This window comes from Alligator sinensis, unplaced genomic scaffold, assembly GCF_000455745.1.
Source record: "Alligator sinensis unplaced genomic scaffold, ASM45574v1 scaffold94_1, whole genome shotgun sequence".
In the NCBI taxonomy this organism is placed as follows: Eukaryota; Metazoa; Chordata; order Crocodylia; family Alligatoridae; genus Alligator; species Alligator sinensis.
Window position 1 is genome coordinate 1886139 of NW_005842073.1, and position 22425 is coordinate 1908563.

Consider the following 22425-nt stretch of genomic DNA (forward strand, 5'->3'; position numbering starts at 1 on the left):
GCTGCTCCCCTCCTTGTGTGGAGTTACTTCTATGGCACACAAGTAAGGTCCCTTTTGAAGGCAAACTGTGAGGCTTTTGTTTATATAGTGAAGAGGCAGATCCGGGGGGAGGGGTGCACTACTGAACTTGCACTCCCCCTCCCCCACTTTGATTTATGGACCACCCAAAGTTTAAAACCAACCACCTAGCAATGACAGCAGCATTTCTAGTCAGACAGTGCTGAGGGAGTATTCATGGTTCATCATAATCTATCTAATCCCTTCTAAACCTGTTATTCCACGGGTGTTATTGACCTTCTTTTTAATGATCTTGACATTCCACCAATCAAGTTATCCTTTGTTCTGCTATTCTGCTGTCTGTTAGCTGTTCCTAGTAATGAAGATCCTATCCCACAGCCCCACAGATTGTTTTTAACTCATTCCAATGAAATTATATTTGTTTTTGCTTCAGTATTAAACTGAATAATACAGTGCTAGGCTCCCAGCATATTACTAAAGCTCCTAGTTTATTTTTAACTGAAGAAAAATGTGTTGCTTTATATGTAATAGTGCACTTCACCATCTGTACCACCCTTTTCAAAATTCTAGATTCTCCCATTGCTTCAGTGAAAAGCGTTTTAAAAGAAACAAGATCCCAAACAATTAAAGCATAAATCATAAGAGGGTGTAAGAATTACAGGTATAAAATACATTCCAATATGTACTTATTGATAGGATTTATGTTGTTAAGACATTATTGCACAGATGTAGTATGGTGATGGTTGCCATCCAGAGAGCAGGTACAGGAAAAAGAATGTCATTATGTCTTTGAATTTTGCTAGGCATTAGGTAACTTCAGTATTTGCAGATCTTAGCTGGAAAGTGAAAGAAAAACTGAAATTTGAAATTATTTTATCCCCATAAAAAGATAAATAAAACTTTTTTGTCATCTTCTAGAAGTTTTCATTACAAGAAGGAATTTCTGCTCTTACAAAAATATCCTTTCCTTCTCCTCTCATGAATGTTACCAGGAGAAATTAGAAGTATTTCAAAATGCTTAAGGGAAACAAGTCCATCACGTTGTTTTCTTCTAAGGATTTCTTTTCTACCATCCATGCTTATTATTTGAAGGCTAGTTTCTGAATTTCCTATTTCCTTATGTTTGAGACTGCCAGGAGTATAGCCAAAGGGTGTTATTGATCATTCAGGCATCTACATAAATTCCCTTTTAGAGTTCCTATTCTTTTATCCCATGGGTTTTATTTTATAGTTAGTTGTAAATTGAAATTTGTGTCTATACTTGAAATGAAAAATATGAATGAACTTTGTTTGATGGCCCCCACTTCTCTTACATGGCATCACTATCCTGGAATTTGCAGCAAACTCACAGTGTTGCCAGGAAAATGAGAATAACATTGTATCCAGGCAAAGTAAAACTGAACTGGAGATAATCCATTCTGTTTTGATTACTTTTTCTCTCTAGGAAATTGTTTATATATAAAAATTATGATATATACACATCTATACATATAAAATTATGAATTCAGGTGGAAAAGACTGTTGTTTTTAGAGGAGCATATTTGAAAGGTTTACCCTTTCTACCTAAAAAGAAATAAAAGTAAAAACAAGATAGGAATATTTTAGTAGTTGACAGTAACAGGAAACATTGCTTCTAGAATCGTGTTGGATTATTCATATAGTACAGAGATGTCTATTAAATATATTAATTTTTAATGTGATAATTAGATTTTGGAATTCTGGAATGTTGTGCCCATACAGCCACACACTAAAGCAGGGAGTCTCAACTAGTGTGCCTTGAGGTCCTTTCAAGGGTGCCATGGGGTGTCACACAATATTAGCACCTAATGTTAGCACATGTTGTGTCAGACAATGTTAGCAAACGTGATTCAGAAAATAAACACAGAGGGTGTGTCCCTGCTAGTGAGAACATGCATTCCCTGGGGACAGCTAGCAGCGGCACATATTTGTGCCGCTGCTAGGTGTCCCCAGGGAATGCCCCTGCACATAAGCTCTGGTGCACAGCAAGTTTCCCTGGGTGGGATAGGGGAGGCTGAGGCAGCACCTGGGCTGGACCCAGCAGCTTTACCTGGGGATCTGGGGGCCTCCCAGGGCTACAACAGTGGTGATCCATGTGCATGGAGTCAGCAGCTGGAGTGTGACTCTAGCCAGCCAGGCATTGGTTTCTGGCAGCATATGCTGCCACCATGTAAACTGCTCTGCTTTTACCTGGCATGGGTTTTTCTGACACTGTGGTCTCCTGGTGTACAAAAAACTCCACCACACTGCAAATTAGCAGTGCAGTGAATACCTCTGTGTGTGGTGCCTGTGGTCTGGAGCACTGCAGATGGGTCTGCAGCACTACAAACCACACATGCATGCTCATGGAATATGCTCAGAGATTTTGAATAGAAATTCAAAAGATTCTGACGTCTTGTGGTCTTTTGAGTTCCCTGCAACAGAAGAATTGCTCTATAATTTTTCTATAGTCAAAAAAGGAGTGAAAACAAGAGCTAGCATTGTCCAAGGGGTGTCTCAAGTCTCATGAGGGGTGCCTTGAGTCTAAAAAACTTGAGAATCACTGCACTAATGGTATGAGATTAGACATAAGATTGAAAGTGCCACTTTGGTACTTTTCCCAAGTGAAACTTGCTACCATTTTAGGGGCTGGCAGGAAGTTTCTTTTGTTGTATATTAACACTGATGTTCAGGTATTTTTTCTCTTTTTATTATTCTGAAATACGTTAGGATTAGATGGACAAGGTTCTTTGGGTGAATCTGATATCTTTTATTAGACCAACTTAAATAGTTGGAAAACAATTTTTAAGCAAGCTTTCAGGTTCACAAACCCTTTGTCAGGCAGAGGAAGTTTCAGCAGTTGGTGTGTGCTCTTCCTGGATGGAATGAAAAGTAAAGAAGCCAGAGGCTGAGCTGGTATGCACACAAGATAGACAGTCATTGAAGATGTAGATTGAGGAGTCAATGGGTGAGAGACAGGCTGTGGGGAGAGAAGGGGGATGAATAGTGGAGAAGTACCTGGGGAGTCAGAGGTCAGGCAGGTTATAATGTCATAAATCCAATGTCTATATTTAGTCCATGATTTTTAGTATCCAGGAGGTTGATGAAGTGAAGTTCATGGGCTCATCTCTGGGAAGTGTTTTGTAAGTTTCCTTTGAGGATCAGGACTGAAAGATTGGAGAGAGAGTGGTTTTCTTGTGAGAAATGTGCCCCCACAGCTAATTGGGTAGTCCTACCTTTGATAGATTTCTGGTATGCATTCATTCTGTTGCGCAGTTGTTGTTTGGTCTCACCTATGTATTTTCCATCAGGGCATTTGGTGCACTGGATGAGATATATTACATTTCTGGAGGTACAGCTGTAATATCTGGGAATGCTGATGGCTCTATTGTGGGGTGTAGTAATTGTGGGGGTGGTGGAGATGTGTTGGCAGGTTTTTCATTTCTTGTCATGGCATGGTCTGGATCCATTTGGTGTGTTCTGGGCCTGAGGAAGTTTGCTTCTGGTGATGAGGTTAGCGAGGTTCAGTGCTTGTTTGAAGGCTTGGATGGGTGGCTCTGGGAAGATCTCTTTAAGAATAGGGTCTCTTTCTGGTACAGGTTGCAATTGTTTGAGGATTTTCTGTGTGGGTTCGAGGGAGGGGTGATATGTCATAACCAGTGGTGTGCGATTTGTGGGGGGGGTTTCTTCTGTACTGCAGCAGTTCTTCACATGGTATCTGGGTGGCTCTTTCAAATGCGTGATCTATCTGTCTGGAGGAGTGTCCTTGCTGGGTGAAAGCCTTTTTAAGATTGGTGAGGTGGCAATCTTGAGTGTTCTCTTCAGTGCAAATTCGGTGGTATCTGAGGGCTTGGCTGTATATCACAGCTTTTTTGGTGTGTTTAGGGTGATTACTAGTTCTGTGCAGATATATATGTTGGTTTGTGAGTTTCTTGTATAACATGGTCTGTATTTTATCATTCTGGATACTGATCATCGTGTCTAAAAAGGAGATGTTGGTGCTGGAGTATTCTAGAGAAAGTCAGATGGAAGGATAGTGATTGTTGCATTTCTGATCGAACTCAATCAGAGATTTCAGGTTTTCAGTCTAAATGATGAAGATGTCATCGATATATCTTAAGTATAGCAAGGGTTTGATGGTACAGTTCTTGAGGAAGTCTTTTTCCAGGTGGCTCACAAAAAGGTTGGCATACTGTGGGGCCATTTTGGTGCCCACAGCTGTTAGGATTAGATGGTTATTATTAGTGCCCTGGGTAACTGTCTGCTAAATTATGCTTCTTCTGTACTTTAAACAAGGGCAGCATGTCATAGAAGAACATTAATAGAAACATTATATGACCCATGCTTGATTGAAATTTAAAGTACAGTTCTACCCTGAAAAGTGTGGGCTTCCAGTTTCCTGTTCATTCTCTTCCACGCCAAATCTCTTTGGTTTACAAGGAAAAAATAGTGTTGTTTTTCTAATATATAAGATTGATTTGGATGGCTGAAGGCAGGCTGCTTTCTTTTTTAGCTTGTGCATCAGCAATAATAATTCTGTACTTGCAACTACTTTTAAAAAATGTTGCCTGTGAGAGTGTAGTCAATAGTGTGTGCATGTGTGTAAAAGTAGAGAAACCTCATGAGAGTAACGTAACATACATCGCAGAGTTCTTGATAAAAATATAACATATTTATGAAGTAATGTTTTAGAGTAGAATCTGAATGTAGGCGAACCAGAGTACCAGAATATATCCTTTTACTGCGTGGTTACAATATTTTCTTCAGTATTAAGATAGTTTCCCAGAGAAATGAAAATGGGTAGCCGCAGATAAATTACTTTCACTTTTGTCGATAACTCTTTTGCTGCCATATCAGTAAGACAACTGCTTAAAAGTATGAATGATAAAGAAGAATGTCACTAATCTGTACAAGCAATACAATTAAGGAAGTATTCTGTGGGTCATGCTAAAAAGTTAGCAGGCTAGTGACAAAGTGTTCATTGTTCTGCACTGTATCATAGAAGACCTTGGTTTAGATATCTGGTCACAAAGGCTTGGTTCTTCAATTATATGTAATGTATATCAGCACAGTACATTGTACTGCCATGCAGAGATATTGAACACCTGGTAGGTCATACAGGGACATTTCAGATATCTTTCCAGCAGTAGCATATTTGGAAGGGATGGGGGGTGAGGGACACCAGCCTTGGGTGCTGACTGTGAGGGGGCACCAGAATCACCACCCTCCCCACCACAAGCAAGGCCAAACACAAGCATGGGCAAACCAGGTGGCTGTCCAGGCAGCTGCCCAGGGCTCAGACAGAAAGGGGCCTGAAAATGGTGGTTGTTTTTGGTATTACCATCATCATCATTACCATCATCATGGCCTCAATGAGTCTAGGTCTGGTGCTGTGCACCAGCAGTCTGCTGCAGCAGGGGCAGCCCTGCCCTGCCAGACAGTGCAGCCCTGCACCCAGCAATGTGCTTGGAGGGCAGGAGGTGAATGGAATGAACACAATGATGCTCCAGAGAGTTTGTCACAGCAGGCACAGCCTTGCACCCAATAGAATATCTGGGGTGAGAGGGAACAGATGGGAGATTAGGTGCAGCTCCCAGGGAGGCAACGTCACAGGGCTACTGCTGCCTGAGCCAAAGCTGGTACAGTAGCAACAGCAGCAGTATCAACTGCCTTCAGTATACCTTAAGACTTCCCACCACCACCATCTACAGTAGTCAGCCTGCCCTCCTCCTCTTCTTCCCACTTCCTCCTCTTCTTCCCACTTCCTCCTCTTCCACCTCCTCCTCCTATTCAGCTCCAGGTGCTGAATAATCTTGCTATGCATCTGCTTTTCAGGGGATCATTACACCATGGAGACATACCCTTAGATATGTAAATAGGAGTTGGAGGTCTAAATAACTAGTATTTGGGCCAAAGTCCTTTGTTATCTGGACTGATTATAATTACTGAATAAAATATAGTATTACCTGGGTCCCATTAGATTTTTGATATATTATTTCAATCAAAAGAGGAAAGAGGAGCAAGTGGGTGAGACATGTTTGTACCCTACATTCTTAAATAGCTAACTAGGGAAAGTATTTCTGAGAATGGGGCTGTAATTTTCCAGAACAGGAACGCAACAGTACAAAACTGAGAAAACACAACATGTTTCTACTCTGTGGCAGTTCCAAGGAGACTTTGCAATGAGTTGTCAGTTGCAAAGTGTGGGTGTAAAATGAACTTTACCAGGGAACTGAGAGACTCTTACTTTGGCACATTAGAAATGGCACTTTTCCTTACGTATGTAAACTCTTTTATTTTTCTGAGTGAGCAGGGTTCTGTTGTGGAAACCAGCTGAAAACAGAAGAGGAAGAGAGCACACTGTTGAATAGCAGACTCCCATGGTTGCTCTTTTTAAACATTGTTTATTAAAAAAAATGAACAATATAGACACATATGCAATTGATGAAAATAAGAGTTATGTAAAAAGACAACAAACCAGGGGCTTGGTTCCTGGGTCCATTTCTCATTACCTCTTTAAACACTCACTTGTTTAACTACTCAGGAAAGGAAACCTGACAAAAGACTATTTTTGTGGCCTCTTTCCAGCTAAGTGTAGCAGAACATAAGCAAAGGAGATGACTTTGCTTAGGGATAGTGTAATATGGGAGAGGTTTTTACTCACCAGTAGTACTTCGTAGGCTTTGTATGTTTTTAATATGAAAACATGTTTCCATGATTCATCACTGATAGTCATAAGTATATAAATGCATCTGCTTTTTCTGTACTTTTCTGGGGCTTGAAGTACATGAATAATAACATTTTTGTTTTGATAAATGTTCAAGTAGGAGTATTTAATTACCATTTACTTTAGTCCTGGGCTCTGTAGGAAATGTATTCCTCAAGGAGATTCTAGGTTAGTTGTAATTATACAATAATTTAGTAGATTTGTAAATATATTGTTAATTAAGATTACATTTTATCTAAAGACGTTTACTTCATAGAGCCTAAAGAAGAAAATAATGTCCATTGGCATTTTGGAAGCATATCAAATTTTTAAGGAGTCTCTACTTTTATTTTAAGTTTCTATTTTAAAGTATCCTGTTAAACACAGAAATATAAATGCCTTACTGGGTCAGACTAGTGGTCCATCCAGCCCAGTATCTTGTCTCCAACAGTGGCAAAAGTGAATACTGTAGAGAGAGAGAGCCTTGAATTGTTATATATCTAAAATGATCTATCTCCTGCTCAGTATCCTCCCTGGCATCCACTATAATTTGTTTAGAGGTGCCAGAGCAAACATCTTTGTTCTATTCAATAGCTATGAATAGATCTATCACCCATGAATTTGTCTTTTTAAATCTGGCTTATGTTATCTGCCTCTACAACCTACTGTGGCAGTGAGTTCCATAAATTCACTACATGCTGCATAAAAAAGTGTTTTCTTTTATTATTTTTAAACCTGTCTTCTAGTAATTTCATTAGGTGCATCCTAGTTTTAGCATTCCGGGACTTGGGGAATTAACAGGTCCCTATTCACTTTGGCCATACCATTCATGATTTATAGACCTCTATCATAATCCCCCTCAGCCGTCCAAACTGAACAGTCCTAGCCTTTTTCGTTTATCCTGGTATGGCAACTACTCCAAACCCCGAACATAAACAGGGATTAGTATAATGATTATGTGAAAAAGCCATAAAAGGCCAGATTTAAGGTATTTACATTTTGGCTTTCTTTCATATCTTCTGAGGTCTCCTACATTACTTGCTTTGAAGATTGAAACAAAGGATTAAACTGGCATAAATAGTAAGCTGGCTGCAGGGCTGGAACTCTGAGTGGCCTAAACTTTAGAGGAAGTGGATAGCTGCATTTTGTGCCTGTTGTAGCCTTTTTCCATTTCTTTGTTCACATTCAGACACAGCAGGTGTATCTACATTTGTGCTGTACTGTGGAGTTGACTAATTAGCTCCACAGTAAAGCATTTCTATCTACACATGTGGTGCTATTAGGCCACAGTAAACTAATTAGCTCTGCTGTAGGATAGTACTGTCCGGGACAAGTACTATCCTACGGTGGAGTTATTTAATGCACTGAAACACATGTGTAGATGGTGACATGGGTCAGTTGGAGCGGTGCAGGAGGTGTCTGTCAGCTAGCTCCACGTTGGTGCACCCTTGTGCCCCACCCAGCCCCTCTGCAACATGTAAAGCCAAGGCAGAGCAGCTCTGTATTTCAGGCTGGCCCCTTGCCAGCCAGCTCAGTGTACTGTGGTCCCTGTCGCACATGTAAATGCTGCACATGGGAATAATAAACTCTGTGCACACTGCACTGGACTTCATTCAGGCACAATAATAGCACATGTAGATGCACTCATTATGCATGTGTGTGTGTGTTGGGGGAGGGGTTCTGAATGCACAGTGAAACATAGTATGAATTATCCTTCATGTGTACACTGAGCTCTAGACCGCAAACATTTTCTAGGAAATGTCTTTTCAAGACCATGCCTCCAGAAAATGTTTCTCCATCAGCAAGAGAGAGACACATGTACAAAGAACTGTTGGCCGGCCTTTGTCTAAGAAGGAAGTCTAGAGCTTTCTAATGATCTAGAAGACAAAGATGGTTTCTTATCTCTAATGCTCTTGGACATTTAAGGTCAGTGAGGAGTTAAACAAGATTCCGTAGGCTTGGCACATAGAAGGGCCCTATATTTTCAGTGTAAGTGAGTGGACGTGTCTAATTAGTATCTCAAAGTGTTTGCACCAGCCAGTCTTCATCAGGTATGTCTTGCCTGGTTTGATTGAGCCAGCTGCTATATATCAAATATTTACTTTTTTTGCAGATATTGTGATATATTACTGATGGCAGTGGTTGTATCTCTGGAGAAAGATATACTTTGTCTCATATCCTTAGTGTATTGTTTGTAATGGAACCTGTATAATTTCACTGTCTTTGCAATGAATGATCTCAGGTAAATACTGAAGAAAGGGGAGTACAGTAAGGATCCATATGATGTCCCTGCAGGCTTTCTCTCCAGGAAAATGGAAGAGGAAAATTTTCCTTTCACCATGTTTTGGGTTCTGTTCAAGAGAAATGATTGGTGTCAATGCTGTTCTGTCTACTCCATTTGTGCCATCTAGGCATATTACTACTGCTTTGTTCTCTACTATGTCAAAAACTACAATGAGAGCTGGTAAAATGAGTATGGAAGATAACTTAAATCCATTCAGCCTTTAGCCTCACTAATTAAATGAATGGCAAAGTATCAGTCATTAGTGAATTTGACTAATTTACCCATAATCGTTACCAACCTGAACAGGAGTATTTCAAGTGAAAGACTCCAGTTTTACTATACCTCATAGGCACTCATTTTTATTTTTCTGAAGCAATCCTCAAGAATGCTAATTGTTTAACTCTTTTCACTGCTTACAGGTTTCTAATCTTTATCTGTATGACAGTGTGCTTATGCTGGCCAATGCCTTCCATAGAAAACTGGAGGACAGAAAGTGGCACAGTATGGCAAGCTTGAACTGCATGAGAAAATCCACCAAGCCTTGGAATGGAGGTCGATCCATGTTGGAGACTATTAAGAAAGTAAGAAAAGATGAATCATAAGCCTTAATGTACAATTTTAAAAAAATGTGTATTGTTTGAAATTAAATTCTCTAAAATTATTTACCCATCAGTTATTATAAACAAAATTGAATTGCCATGAAGATATATGTTCAACTATTGGTGTTATCAAGTATGTGCTTTGTATAAGTGACACAATGATGACTAGCTGTATAGCTCTATATACGTGTAGATCAGTCATTTCACAATAACAATGTAAGTAAGTAGCAGGGTGGGCCACGGATACAGGATAAGTTCCTTTTGTTAGATAAAATAGATTGGCTTTCAGAAAACACAGAGAGATCGTGCAGTGTTGGCTATGGTGGGCTTGATTCAGATTTCACACTACTATAAAATGCTCAGTTATTTCTCTCACTCTTTTTCTTTCAAATACACACTGAGCTTTGGACCAAAAATCTTTTCTGAAGAATCTTTTCTCAAAACCCACATGCCTCCATGAAAAAAAAAAATCATCTTCAGCAGAAGAAAATATTTGATTGCATTTTATTTGGTTGAAAATGTTTTGTCCTACTCTAATGGCAACTCTAGTTCATAGTTCAGTTTAATCAAGGTTGAATATGCTTTGATTTCCACCGCTTTTAAAAAGATATGAGGTGAGAATCAAGCCCAGTAGGCCTTGTACACAAGAGTTTTAATAACAACTTTTTGTTTGTCATCAAGCCTCACTTGTTGTCCTAATATGTGGTGCTCTTTCTTTTAGGCCAGACATTTAATGGGTTCATGTTCTTTACCAGAATCTAGCTCTATATTCAACAAAATCAAAAGTTCTTTTGTTTTCAGATTCAGCTGTGGTCCTTTCTACTTTTCTGGTGGCTATCCTTGTGCAGGTAAAAGGTCCAGTGGCATTTTTCAAAACATGCAATAACTATATCTTTATTTCCTTTCTCAGTAAGATAGTTTCGTTTGTCTGAGGCTATGCGTGAGCAATTGCAGAGCATATCATGGCTGCCACATTCAATTTCACAGCAAGCATTAGCAAAACACTTTAGGAGACTTAGAGCATGAAAGGTGCTTTATAAAATTAAGTTCTATTCTATTCTAAAATCTCTAACATTTGTTTCCTTAGGGTCATATAACTGGGCTTACTGGTGTTATGGAGTTCAGAGAAGACGGCTCCAACCCCTTTGTCCAATTTGAAATATTGGGTACTAGCTACAGTGAAACCTTTGGCAAAGATGTGCGGAGGGTAAAGAATTACAGCTTGTTACTTTCTTCTTTTTTTTTCCTTGAAAAAGGAACATGATCTGTTTATCTGGAGAAAAATGCTGTCATTTTAGAAAGAATGCAAGAAGTGCTTTTGCTCACAGTACAGAAGTAATTTACTTCAGAAATAATTTTTTTCTAATTTCTCTCACAAACCTTGAAAATAATTTCATACTGTCAGGAGGGAGATCTGAAAATTGTTTTCAAATATGCAGTATTGCTTAATGTATTCTATGCAGAAGGACAGAGCATAATGGTGAAGATGGCAGAGTCCTACCCCTATGTATTTTCATGTAAATGATGATATAATTGGCATGACTGAAACTTGTCCTAATAAGGAAACTAACTGGGGTAATAAATTACAAGAACATAAACCTTTTTAAAGTGTAGTCTCTGTTCTTCAAGGAGATATTAGGTTAGCTGGAGTGATAGGATATGTTTTTTAAATATATTTCAGAATTTGTCTGAAAGCTGAAAAAACTAAAGGAGGTATAGTAAAGGGAGAAAAGGGATATGTTATACTTGAGGGAAGGAATGTCATAGCCATGCTAGCTAGTAGAGGAGAGGCAGTTTGTAATGAGGTAGAAGATAAAACTGGCAAAAAGTGATCTTCTATAGTCTGTTGTGGGATTGAAAACTACCTAGGAAATGTTCATGCAGGTGATGGTTGTAAATTAAGGTTAGAACACAAATAGGAACACTTGATTTGCTTGGGTTTTGAGTAGAGCAGAAAACTGCAAAATATCCATGTAAGAATATGCACTATTTTTTTCAGTTAAAGTATTGCAAATTAATATTATCATTGTATTTCTTACATGAAGAAGACATGAGCAAAGAGAAGGAATGGCATGTAAGATAAAAGTTTGCCACATGTCTTGGTTTTTAATGATACTATTCATCTATTTTTTTATTATTTATCCAAAATTCATTTTCTTATGTTACTGGACACATGAGAACAAGGTACATACTTAGATTATTGCTTTAAAATAATGCTTTCTCACAACAGAAATTACCAGAATTTGTCTGACATTTATTTTGCAAGTCACTGATGATTTCAGGTGTCTGTATCGTTGATTGCTTAATTTGAGATTACTTAGAAGGAATCTAATTTTCAGAAATCAGTGATGCTGTGCACAGAAAACTGAGACCTTGAAGTGGTCATTAAAACAATAACAGAAAGAACAGAAACATTGCAAATGCATAAATCTCCAGGATTAAATTATTAAGCACCCTACTTTTCCAGCAATGTCTCTGAAGAATTTAGACTGGTAAATGCTCCCTCTCTATATTCAAGTGAGTGGGGAAAAACTACTTTTCAGTCTAATTCATTACATGTTCTACAACTTTTCTGCTTGAAATAAGGGAACATTCCTAATGCTTTGTATTCTACTTGACTGATGAAAAACTAAGATAATGTTGGGAGGCAGAACTGTCTGTTGAATAGAGCATTGAACCTTAGTTCTGTTCCTTGCTCTGTTGTAAATTTTCTGGTTGACCATGGGCAAGTTGCTTAGCAGCCTTGTGTCTCATTTTCACCTTCTTTAAAACTGGGATAACAAAGCTTGTCAATCAGCAAGAACAGGTTCGACACTGTTGGATGTAAACTGAAGTATAAATCTAAACCATCCCCTTGATTGACCAAGTGGTTCAGAAAGGCATGAGCTTTCACAGGCAACAACCTGCTTTGTCAGATGCTTAGGATGTGCCAAAGTACCATGTTTTCTCACATGTAACACTGTTCTTTTTCCCCCAAAACCAGGTGTAGAAAATTGGGGTGCACATTATATGCGAGAAAAAGTAATCACCATGCATCCAGAAATTTGTTATCAAGGGAGCTGTGACAGCACTAATTGTTGAGCCTCAGGGTGCCACAGCAATTAATGCTGCCATTGTTTCCTCACAGGTTGGATCTGGTGCATAGCTCTGGTGCCAGCATATGAGGTCAGATCTAGCGTGCGACCCCAGAGACAGCACATGGGGTTGGACTCGGCATGTGGCCTAGGACCTAGCATGCAGTGCTGGGCTCAGCACACTGAGTCCAACCCAGCACATGGCTCTGGAACCAGTGAGCAGGCTCACTTTAGTGTGTGGTCTTGGGTCTAGTGCTCCCAATCAATCTATTGGCCCCATCTGGTGCATGGGGCTGACAGCAGGCTTGGCTCCCTACTCACAGCAAAGAAAGATCTTCCTTTTTCTTCCGGTTTTCCTTCAAAACCAAGGTATGTTCTATATACAGAGGTGCACTATATATGAAAAATACTACTACTGAAAGCTCATACCTCCCCCAACTGGTTAGTCTTTAAGGGCACAAGGGCACCTATACACTTGATGGAACTCTGCTGCCACACATGCTAATTAGCACGTGTTGGAGGAGACTCAGTTAACTGAGTCCACTGAGAGTCTGCTGGAGCATGCTAATTAGTGTACTCCAGCAGTCTCTGCATCACATGTATTCATAATTCCCACATTTCACAATGGCAGTTCACTGCTACCATGTTGAAGCGTGGGATGCTGCATATATGTGATGCTGTGGATGTTTTAATTAGAGCAGCTCTCACAGCCCCTCTAATTAAAGCGTCCTTGCCCTCCACCCTGGAACACATGTATAGACACTCTAAGTTGCCACCCTGCCTGCCTCCTGCCTGACTTCAGACTAATACAGTTAACTACCTCTCTTTCATGATAATTTTTTCAGTCTCCTAAAACACACATAAGAATACTGCAATAACTAGAAGAAAACAAAACTGGCTCAACTCAGATGAAATTCGTATGCTCTGAATATTACAAAAGCCAGACTACTCAGACATGCTTCTAGGACAGAAACACAAAACTGACTCACTAATTTGAATCGGAAGGATGAGGTGGTACACGTAAGAGATGGTTACTGTGTTAATACGTTTTAAAAGAAATTAAATATTTTTGAATTTACAGATGGTGTTCAACTGACAATGTACACACATTTATAAGTGAAAAACAGTGCAGAAAATGTAAGAGAATGTATTTTTGAAAGACAGTTACTGGGTGGAAAGCTATTTATTGCAAGGTACTGGTTTGGGCAGGAAAATATTTTGAAAATATATATTTATCTTTTAACTAAATAGGTGGAAATAGTAAAGAAATGAGTAGAATTCTAGAGTAATTGACTGGAAATCTATAGGAGCCATGACAGGAGATGATATTTTTCACAGGATAAGTACTGTAGAATTGTCAGCAGACAGTTACTTTGAGCAGGGATTCTGACTTTTTTATCATTGCAGCAAAAATCTTTCACAGTTCAAAAATATTTTCAAGGGTCAAGCCTCCTCCTCTCAAATTACCTGAGAGAGAGAAATTCTGGTTTATTTCCATATCCCTTTTTTCTCTGGTTTAGCTGAACAGGGAACCCTTTTGCAAAAGTATGGATGGTCCTTTCTGTCTTGTTTCTCTTACCACATATGGGATGGCATGAAGCTTTCTCAGTGGTAGCCCTATTCTTTCTCTCACCTGGACTCACATTAAGGAGGAGGGTCTGCTGACGACATATGCATGTGACTATACAAAGCCTTGTTGGACAACCAATGTAAAGTTAATGTAGCATGAGATCCCTGCCCCTTAAGGGGTCCCTTAGAGATAACTTCCAGCTGGAAATTTGCTGAGAGAATGGATGAATGGAAGTACACCCACTGAGAGAAAATTGTTGATCTAATGATACCCAAAACCTGTCAGCTGAGCTTGCAGCTGTGGTTGCTGCAGACAGAATTGGTCATGCCATGAACTGCTGAGGGATGAATTCTACCTTGCCACTCTGAAAAAAAGCATAACTGTTTTAGGAACCCATAGGTACAAAATCTTCTGTGAGTTTCCTTCCACTGTCCCTTTTCTAGAGCCTACTCTGACAGATATTATTATGGGGGTGGGTGATATGAGCCTCTTAGAAAGATTTTGTTTTATATCTCCACTTCTTGTTTTATAAGATCTAAATGATAGGAGACATCTGATTCCTTATGACCAAACCTGTAAATAAAAATTCTTTTGGAAAAATCAGGTCATTCATATAAAGCAGTAGCATTGCAGCTGATATACTTTACTCAATAGAAGTCGAAAAAGACCAGTTGATTATAGTCTTGTTAGTCTTTATTCTAAAGACAACTGAAAAAGATGGACCTATTCAAGCTTGTGGCTATATGACCTACATTTTAGAATTTCAAAGTGAGCTTTTCCAACATATTTAAGGGTGCTGAACTCCCAATGAACTGCAGTAAGATTCGAATGTTCATTCCTTAACATCTTTGAAAATGCCAGTCTGAATTGTTTTACAAGGGAAATTGACTGTATGTTAGTTGAGGGAGCAAGGGTAATGGGATTTTAGGGTCAGGCAATGTCATAGGAAAAATAATAAACATAAGTAGTGACCAAATCAATGAAATGAAAATGAAGAAATAAAACACACTGCAGCAGACATCTTCTGCAGGCTGAATCCATGTGTAGCAGTTTTAAACCAAATGAAATTTGAGGAGGAGAGAAACTTGAAGGTAGATAGATGCAGAGAAATTAGATAAGGACAAAGGAGTCGGGAAGATGGCATTCAGGTAAAGTTTAAGGGCCTTGTTGCACATTAATTTTAGATGGCTCCTGGAGTTCTTAACTCCTGGATTGTATACACATTAACACCAAAAACTAGTTTTAGGCACACTTTAAGCAGCTTAAAGTTATGCCACTCCAGGGCAGGTTTAGCTCTGATGTGTGGCCACTCCCCACAAATGAACCACCCAAGTTACAGTCCTTCAGCATCCCAGGATGAAGTGTCCCATCCCTCACCCTTCTGTTTTGTGTAAACACACTTTCTACCCCCTGAACTCTACTGCCCAGGATTCATTTCTGGCACCAAGCCAACTCCTTCTGCCCCTGGGGGTGTGACCTTCCTATCCTGTGGGGTGCTACCCCATGTGAACAGTCTGCAGAGCACATGCCAGCTAGCCAGGCTGCAGGGCAAAGATGGATCCAGGAGGGGTAGGGACAAGGTAGAGGGCTGGATCAGGTCTCCATGAGATGAGGATTCCTCCCAGAGTAGAGACAGTAGCTCTCCCAAAAGCATCTTCCATCACTGCTCCCATCTTCCAGCGACCCCAGGAAGCATGACCAGCACCTCCCACACCCCAATACCAAATCCCAATTCATTAAAACATGACGCCTTCTTTAATTTACTTCCTCTTTTTTATTTCTTTTTTTTACTACTTTTCATTTTATCTTTTAGTGACTGACTGACTTCATTTGCCACACTTTTCTGACCCCATTTCCTTTCTGCCTCACATTTCATTTCTGCTACCCCCATCCCATTAACTCTCTGCTTCCCAGCTTCATGTTCCCACCCCCCACTATCCCATCTCTCTCACACCACAACCTAGAGCAGGGATAGAAGCCTGTCCTGACTTACCAGCTATGTAGTAGCAACTCACAGTGGTAGTTCCTAATCAGGCCCCTGCTTGCCAACTCTCTAGCGGCAAGTCACAGCTGTGCAGGTAAGATACAGTCAGAGAAAGCTTTTAGTCCTAAGGTGTGATGTGTCCAAAATCTAGTTAGCACTAATACTGATCAACCTCTGAGCAGCAAAAACTGCAACTTGTAACAAGGCCCTAAGAAGCAGTTGGAATGAGCCCAGTAGTTCTTTCCTTCCAGTCTTTCTTCTGTTTTGCTGTTTTCATTGTAGCTGACAATTAGAAGAAAAAGTCCCTTCCACGCATCTTCCCTTTTTGATATCTTTAAGGATTGATGGTTTGAATTTTGCATGGATGTTAACTGTTGTTATAGTCTGGGTCACTTGAACTTCATCTGCTAACATTCTAGCTTGGAATCTTTTTGCTTAAAACACATTTTATTTCTTTTTTATATCAAACTTTTTCAGCAGGTATAAAACCCAAAACATCAGTGCATAAGAATACTCTCCTATTCACTTATATTAGTAGAAAAAAAAACTTTGGACTGAGATGTGGAAGGTGCAATTTCTGTATCTCATCTTGCAGAGTAGTATGGACCCTTGAACTAGCTTCAAATGAGCTAGTTCAGTACCAGCAGTAGTCTACCTCTGGCTGCATGGAGCCCTGCTATAAATTGCTGTGGCTGGACTGACAACTAGCTTTCTAGGACACTTTTGATTGGACGTTTACTTCTCCAACTTACTTTCCTTATGTATAAAATTGGATTAAAATATTTTAGTCCTTTGTAAAGTAATTTGAGACCTACTAATGAAAAGGTATTTGAGAGCTGGGTGATATTATTATTGATTTCAAAGAACTAGAGATTGAAAAGAACTAGAGAATGAAAAGAACCAGGTCTAGGGCACTCTTTACCCTTCATGCCAATTTCTTCCCTGCACATCAATTCCGATGTAACTTCTACTTTCACAGCATGGTCTGATCCACTGCCCTGAGAGACCCCCATGAAAGAAAACCAAGAAACCTAGTGACTCACACCCTCCCTCCCACTTTGTTCCTGATTATATCAGGGTTTGTTTTGCCATCACCATTCCTGAATTCATACAGAGAACCTTGTGGAAATTTCATTGTGGTGTGCCCCCTGGGAGGTAAGCAATATCACTTATGTTTTTTCACTAGCATATTTCATCCCTGTGATTAGAGAAAAGAATAGGAAGCCAGGGCTCCAAAGTAATAATTCTAGCAAGTCACTAACTTCTTCCGTAGTCTTGGACAGTTAAGCAATATCTGTGCCTATTTGTCCATATATACAAGGAATATAATAGCAATTAAGTTCCCTCACAGGGGTGTATTTAGGTTTAGTTAATTAATGGTTGTAAATGCTTTGAGATCAGCATCATCATCATTGACAAGAAAATGCTGTGGAAGTAGAAAGTGTTGTTGTTATTATGTTTTAGTACATTATACATTAATTAAACAGCTTGCTTTAAAAATATTTTCCCCAGCTGGCTGAATTAACAGTTCATACACATAGTATATTGCACAAGAAACATTCTGTTCAAAATGATAACATTTACTACAGGGTATCCATTTATGTCATTCCATGTATTTTTTTGTAAATTTGATTTTCTTGGAATATCTTCTGCTTCATAAAACAGCCTTTCTGTTTCTCTTAACACTTACAGGTAGAGAACAGAAGTTACTGTGAATAGTTTTGTGATTCACTTACTTTGGCTGGAGCCTTACTTATGAAGTTGGGTATAATGTTAATTGTTCTGGTCTAGTTGTTACTCTTATACAAAATTTCAGTGACTGAATCAATGCCTCAAGCTCCATTAGCAAATGGCTCATATCTTCTAGGGGTTTGAACAATTAAATGGCTGCATCTGTAAGTATATAGTAAAATCCCATGATGTGGCTGCTAGAAGTTATATACTGCAGGGAATTATCTCAGGCAGTTAGTACCGTCATTGAATCAGTTTTACTCGTATGGAAAAATACCTAATCAAGGTGCCTTAGTTTAGCTGTAAGGCAGGTGCCTTCCTCCTGTTTGAACCATTCATAAACATACACTTGGGTGCCATAATTCAGGTTAATCTATGTTACTATGCTGCTTTTCAAATGGGATGAAGTTCTGACTGCTTGAGGTCATAAAAATTTTCATGACACTTTACAAAGATAGGGGCAATAGCACTAGCATCTTGGATAAAATCCAGTTCCTGTACATTTGGTTTAATTTCCCCATGTTCCTCTAAATGAACTGTGTGCCATGGTAGACTGAATTAGAAAAGAGCATCACCATTCATGCACAAACTAGAGATAAATCTGGGATATGACCCAACAATAACCACCTTATTTTATACATATATAAAATACATATACATCTTATACATATATATTTCTGTAACCAGGTGACCTATCCCTGTAAGAGGGGTAAGTCAGCTCTGTTGAATAGTTGCAGATGTGAGGAGGCTGCTTGTAAAGGAGTGGCTCACTGGGAGCTTAAAAACTCCACAGAGGAGAGCAGTAGACAGTCAACTGTGTGGGAACAGTTGTGAGCCAGAGGCAAGTGGTAGGGTATAGGAAGGGGCCAGACTACTGTGCTAGGGCAAGAACCCTCTGAGTGTCTGGGATTGGAAGACAGGGTATGTTTGCTTGTTTCTTCTGTTTAAAGATTCTGTTCGATCTATATGAACTGGATGAGGAGCTCCTGAGAGAGCAAAAGCCCATGTGGAGAAGCCGGAAGGTGAGGCAACACACTTCCAATTTCACTATAAGCGGGTGTGTCTACACAAGACATTTACTGTCTAACTTACTGTTGCCTACTTAGCTCCACAGTAAACATATCATGTCTACATGTGCAGTGCTATTAGGCTGCAGGCAGCTAATAAACTCTACAGCAGGGTAGTACTTGTAAATACAAGTGCTATCCTACTGCAGAGTTATTTACTGTGCATCAATGTACATGTAGACTCGGACCTGGGAATAAATTGTGCCTGGTCAGCCCAACCAGCAAGGGGCCACACTCCTGCCTGCTGCCTAGACACATGGCTCAGCAACTTCAGGAGCCTCATGGTCCAGCCAGCTCCTCTGGTGTCTGATGCAGCCACCTGCTGCCTGGGCCTGACCCCCTGTACACCCTGCCAGGTCAGGGCTGCACCCCAGAACCCAGGCCACACTATTCCTACCAGCCAAAGCCTAGGGCTGCCCCCTGCTCCCCTTCACCCTGGGGCTGGCACCCCAGCAGTTGTGACTGGAGCCTGGAGCCCCCCCTGGCTGCTGCAGGGAAGAACAACAGGGCAGGAGCAGCCCTGGCCTGAGCTGCTCCTCCCCAGCTCAATTTGCTGCTGTCCTGGGTGCACATGTAGATGCTGAACCTGGGAGCAGTTTACTGCAGAGCAATTTGCTCTTTGGTTTATTCAGTTGCATAGTTTTACATGTAGAAATGCCCAGTTTCATATAAGACTGATGCTATTCAGTAGTTAAAAAAAACCAAAAAACACTTTTTGTAAATTCTATGAGGTTCCTTATTTGAGGTGAAAAGTACATCGAAATATGTGGGGAAATTTTTATTGTTTTTCTGTTTTAAATGAAGAAGCAAAACACTTGTATGAAATTAATTTGATTTGTATAAGAATTGCCTTTCAGGTTGATGGTGAAATGAAGCAGGTTATTTGTTTCAGTTGTACAACTCTTTTTTTCAGTTAATATTTTATTGATATGATCAGGGATCCTGATTTTCTGTGTTTAAACATTGCAAATTCTCTGATTAAAATGGCAAATTCTTTGATGAAAAAACCCCAAACCCATGTTTTCTGCAATTAAAATTAAACACTACTATATATATAGGTATCCATTGAACACAATGTTTTATTGATACATTTACAATTTTAAAGCTATTTGGAAGCCAACCAGTGCCTCAATTACTATAATAAAATAAATTCTAAATACCTATAAATTTTGGCATTCGATTTTCAGTTTTTTATCATGGAAAATCAGAGCTCCCTTTGCCCCTTTCACTCATCAGGATGCAAGTTCAGCTGCAGCTGCCTCACCCCCCCAACTGCTTTGTGGCTCTGAGTAGCCCTGATATGCCAGTACCCTGTCCATGTCATTGCCCCTCACTCCCAAGCCACAGCCCCCCAACCCTGCTGGTGTCCCTAACTCCCCACCCATGATCCCCTACTCCCCACCAGCCATGCTGGATTGGTCTCCAGCTGCCAGGGCTATAGGGCCAGGGACCCAGGTCCACAACCTCCTGCCCCCCACAGCAGCACCTGAGCCCTGGCTGCCACCCATGGGAGGCACTACCCCAAAAATGGCACAGCTGAAGCAGAGCCCATGGGGGGATGGGAGAAAGCTGCCTGCTGTGGGCACGGGCTCCCTACCCTGTTGTCCTCCCCCAGCATCTCCATCACCTAGTGGGTGGGACCCAGCATGGCAGGGCAGAGCAGGGTGGGCTGGGGAGGCTTGTGCCACCATTGGGAGCTCCATGCTGCCATGGTGAAGTGTCCCTGCCTGTCTGGCAGCAGCAGGGGTGGTGGCACAGAGTTTTGCCCCTCATTGCTGCTGGGTGGGTAGGTGGTGCCTCACTAGTCAGCACAGGGCACCCAGCAGCAACGTGAGCCTCCCTACCTTGCCTCGCTCTGCCATGTTGGGTCCTGCCTGCTGGGCTGTGGGGGCCCTGGGGGGAGGGCAGCAGGGCAGGGAGCCCAAACCCTCAGTGGGCAGCCTGTGACAGGGAAACCTAACCCTGTCGCAAGGAAGCAGGTGCGCCCCTTAAGGCCAGAACCTTCTGGGCACAGAGGGCTGGTGAGGAAGGGGTTAACTGCTGAACTGGGACAGCTAGTCAGCTGACCAGAAGAGGCAGAACTATAAAAACCCTGGGTTGAACGGCAGTAAAGAGGTCAGCAGCCAAAGGGGAAGCAGTGCCCCTGAGAGCTCCAGGAAGAAGTTTGCTGAGCGGTCCATGGCAGGAAGGGGGAAGCTACAGAAGCCCCTATGAGATGGCGACTGCATCCACAACCAGGACTGTAGCTGGCGGCGCGGAGCTGAGACTCAAAGAGAGATCATGTAAGCTGGCCCTCTGAGTTGATTGAGCATGTGCAGTTATTATTATTATTTTTTGTGATTATTGAATAAGACCGCAGGTCTGGGTGAGGCTATGAGGAGGCCTCATTTTTGGGGGACCCACTCTGGAGTGGGAGCCCCAGTGCCAATGAGGGCACAACTTTGGGGGGGGGCACAGACCCTGGTGCTACTGAGGGTGCAGCTTTTGAGGGGGCAAAGACCCCAGCTCCAGTGAGGGCACAGCTTTTGGGGGGGGTACAGCCCCAGTGACAGTGAGGCACAGGGTGAGACAGGGCTGTGGAGAGCCCGAGTGCCAGTAAGGGTGCAGTTTGAGATGACACAAACCCCAGCACTCAAACGACAATCTTAAAAGGGCCAGGGAGGCCTGGTGCACCTAGGGGTGCAAGTGTATTATTTTTTTGTGTGTGTTTGTTTGGACTGGTGGGGTCGCACCCTGGCTTTGAATTTGCAGCCCCCTTGCTGTGGGGCTGGCGCCTGTGCCTCTGGACCAGGGAGTGCTGTGCTCCTGAAGGGAGCAGAAAAGGGGGCCATGAGCCTCCAGGCACTGGAAGGGAAAGCTAGAGCCTCAGAGTCGAACCCTGTTTGGTGGGTTTGGATGGGTAGGCCTAGCCAGAAAAAAAAAAAAAAAGGGGGTCAGGCCATCCTAGGAGAGACCCCAACATACCCCAATATAATAGGCAGTCTCCTGCTTGCATAATAATTTCCATCAAGACTTGGCAGGACAGAAGAATTCCAAGGGTGCCCCACGTAAGGCACGGATGACCAGGAAGATGGCGCTGGGGAGGGCGACTTGTTAAACAGCCCATACCCACCCTATGCACAAACCTGGGGGGCATATGTTCCCCACTCCTCCCTGGGGGTGTGTGCAGCAGTGGGGAGCTAGCAACACCCCCCCCAAGATGAGCAACCCACAGCCCCATCCTACTCCCTGTTCAGGTCCTGCAGCTGTATTTGGCCCTGGGCCCCAAGCCCCATGGGCAGGGCTGGGTCTGCTACCCAGCCCAGATGGTGCAACTCCCTCCCTCCCTCACTATGGCAGCCTCAACTCCCTCCCTGCCCCCACCAACTTATCTGAGGAAGCTACTCTCCAGGATG

The 22425-nt window shown here is 41.5% G+C and overlaps 1 protein-coding gene across 1 annotated transcript in view; it reads left to right on the forward strand.

Moving 5' to 3' along the window:
* Positions 1-22425, forward strand: part of GRID1 (glutamate ionotropic receptor delta type subunit 1) — an 852065-nt gene that overhangs the window by 632379 nt on the left and 197261 nt on the right. The window contains exons 6-7 of the mRNA XM_014519976.2: positions 9425-9586; positions 10692-10811. Of these exons, the coding sequence (XP_014375462.1) occupies positions 9425-9586; positions 10692-10811 (282 nt within the window). The remainder of the gene's footprint in view (positions 1-9424; positions 9587-10691; positions 10812-22425) is intronic.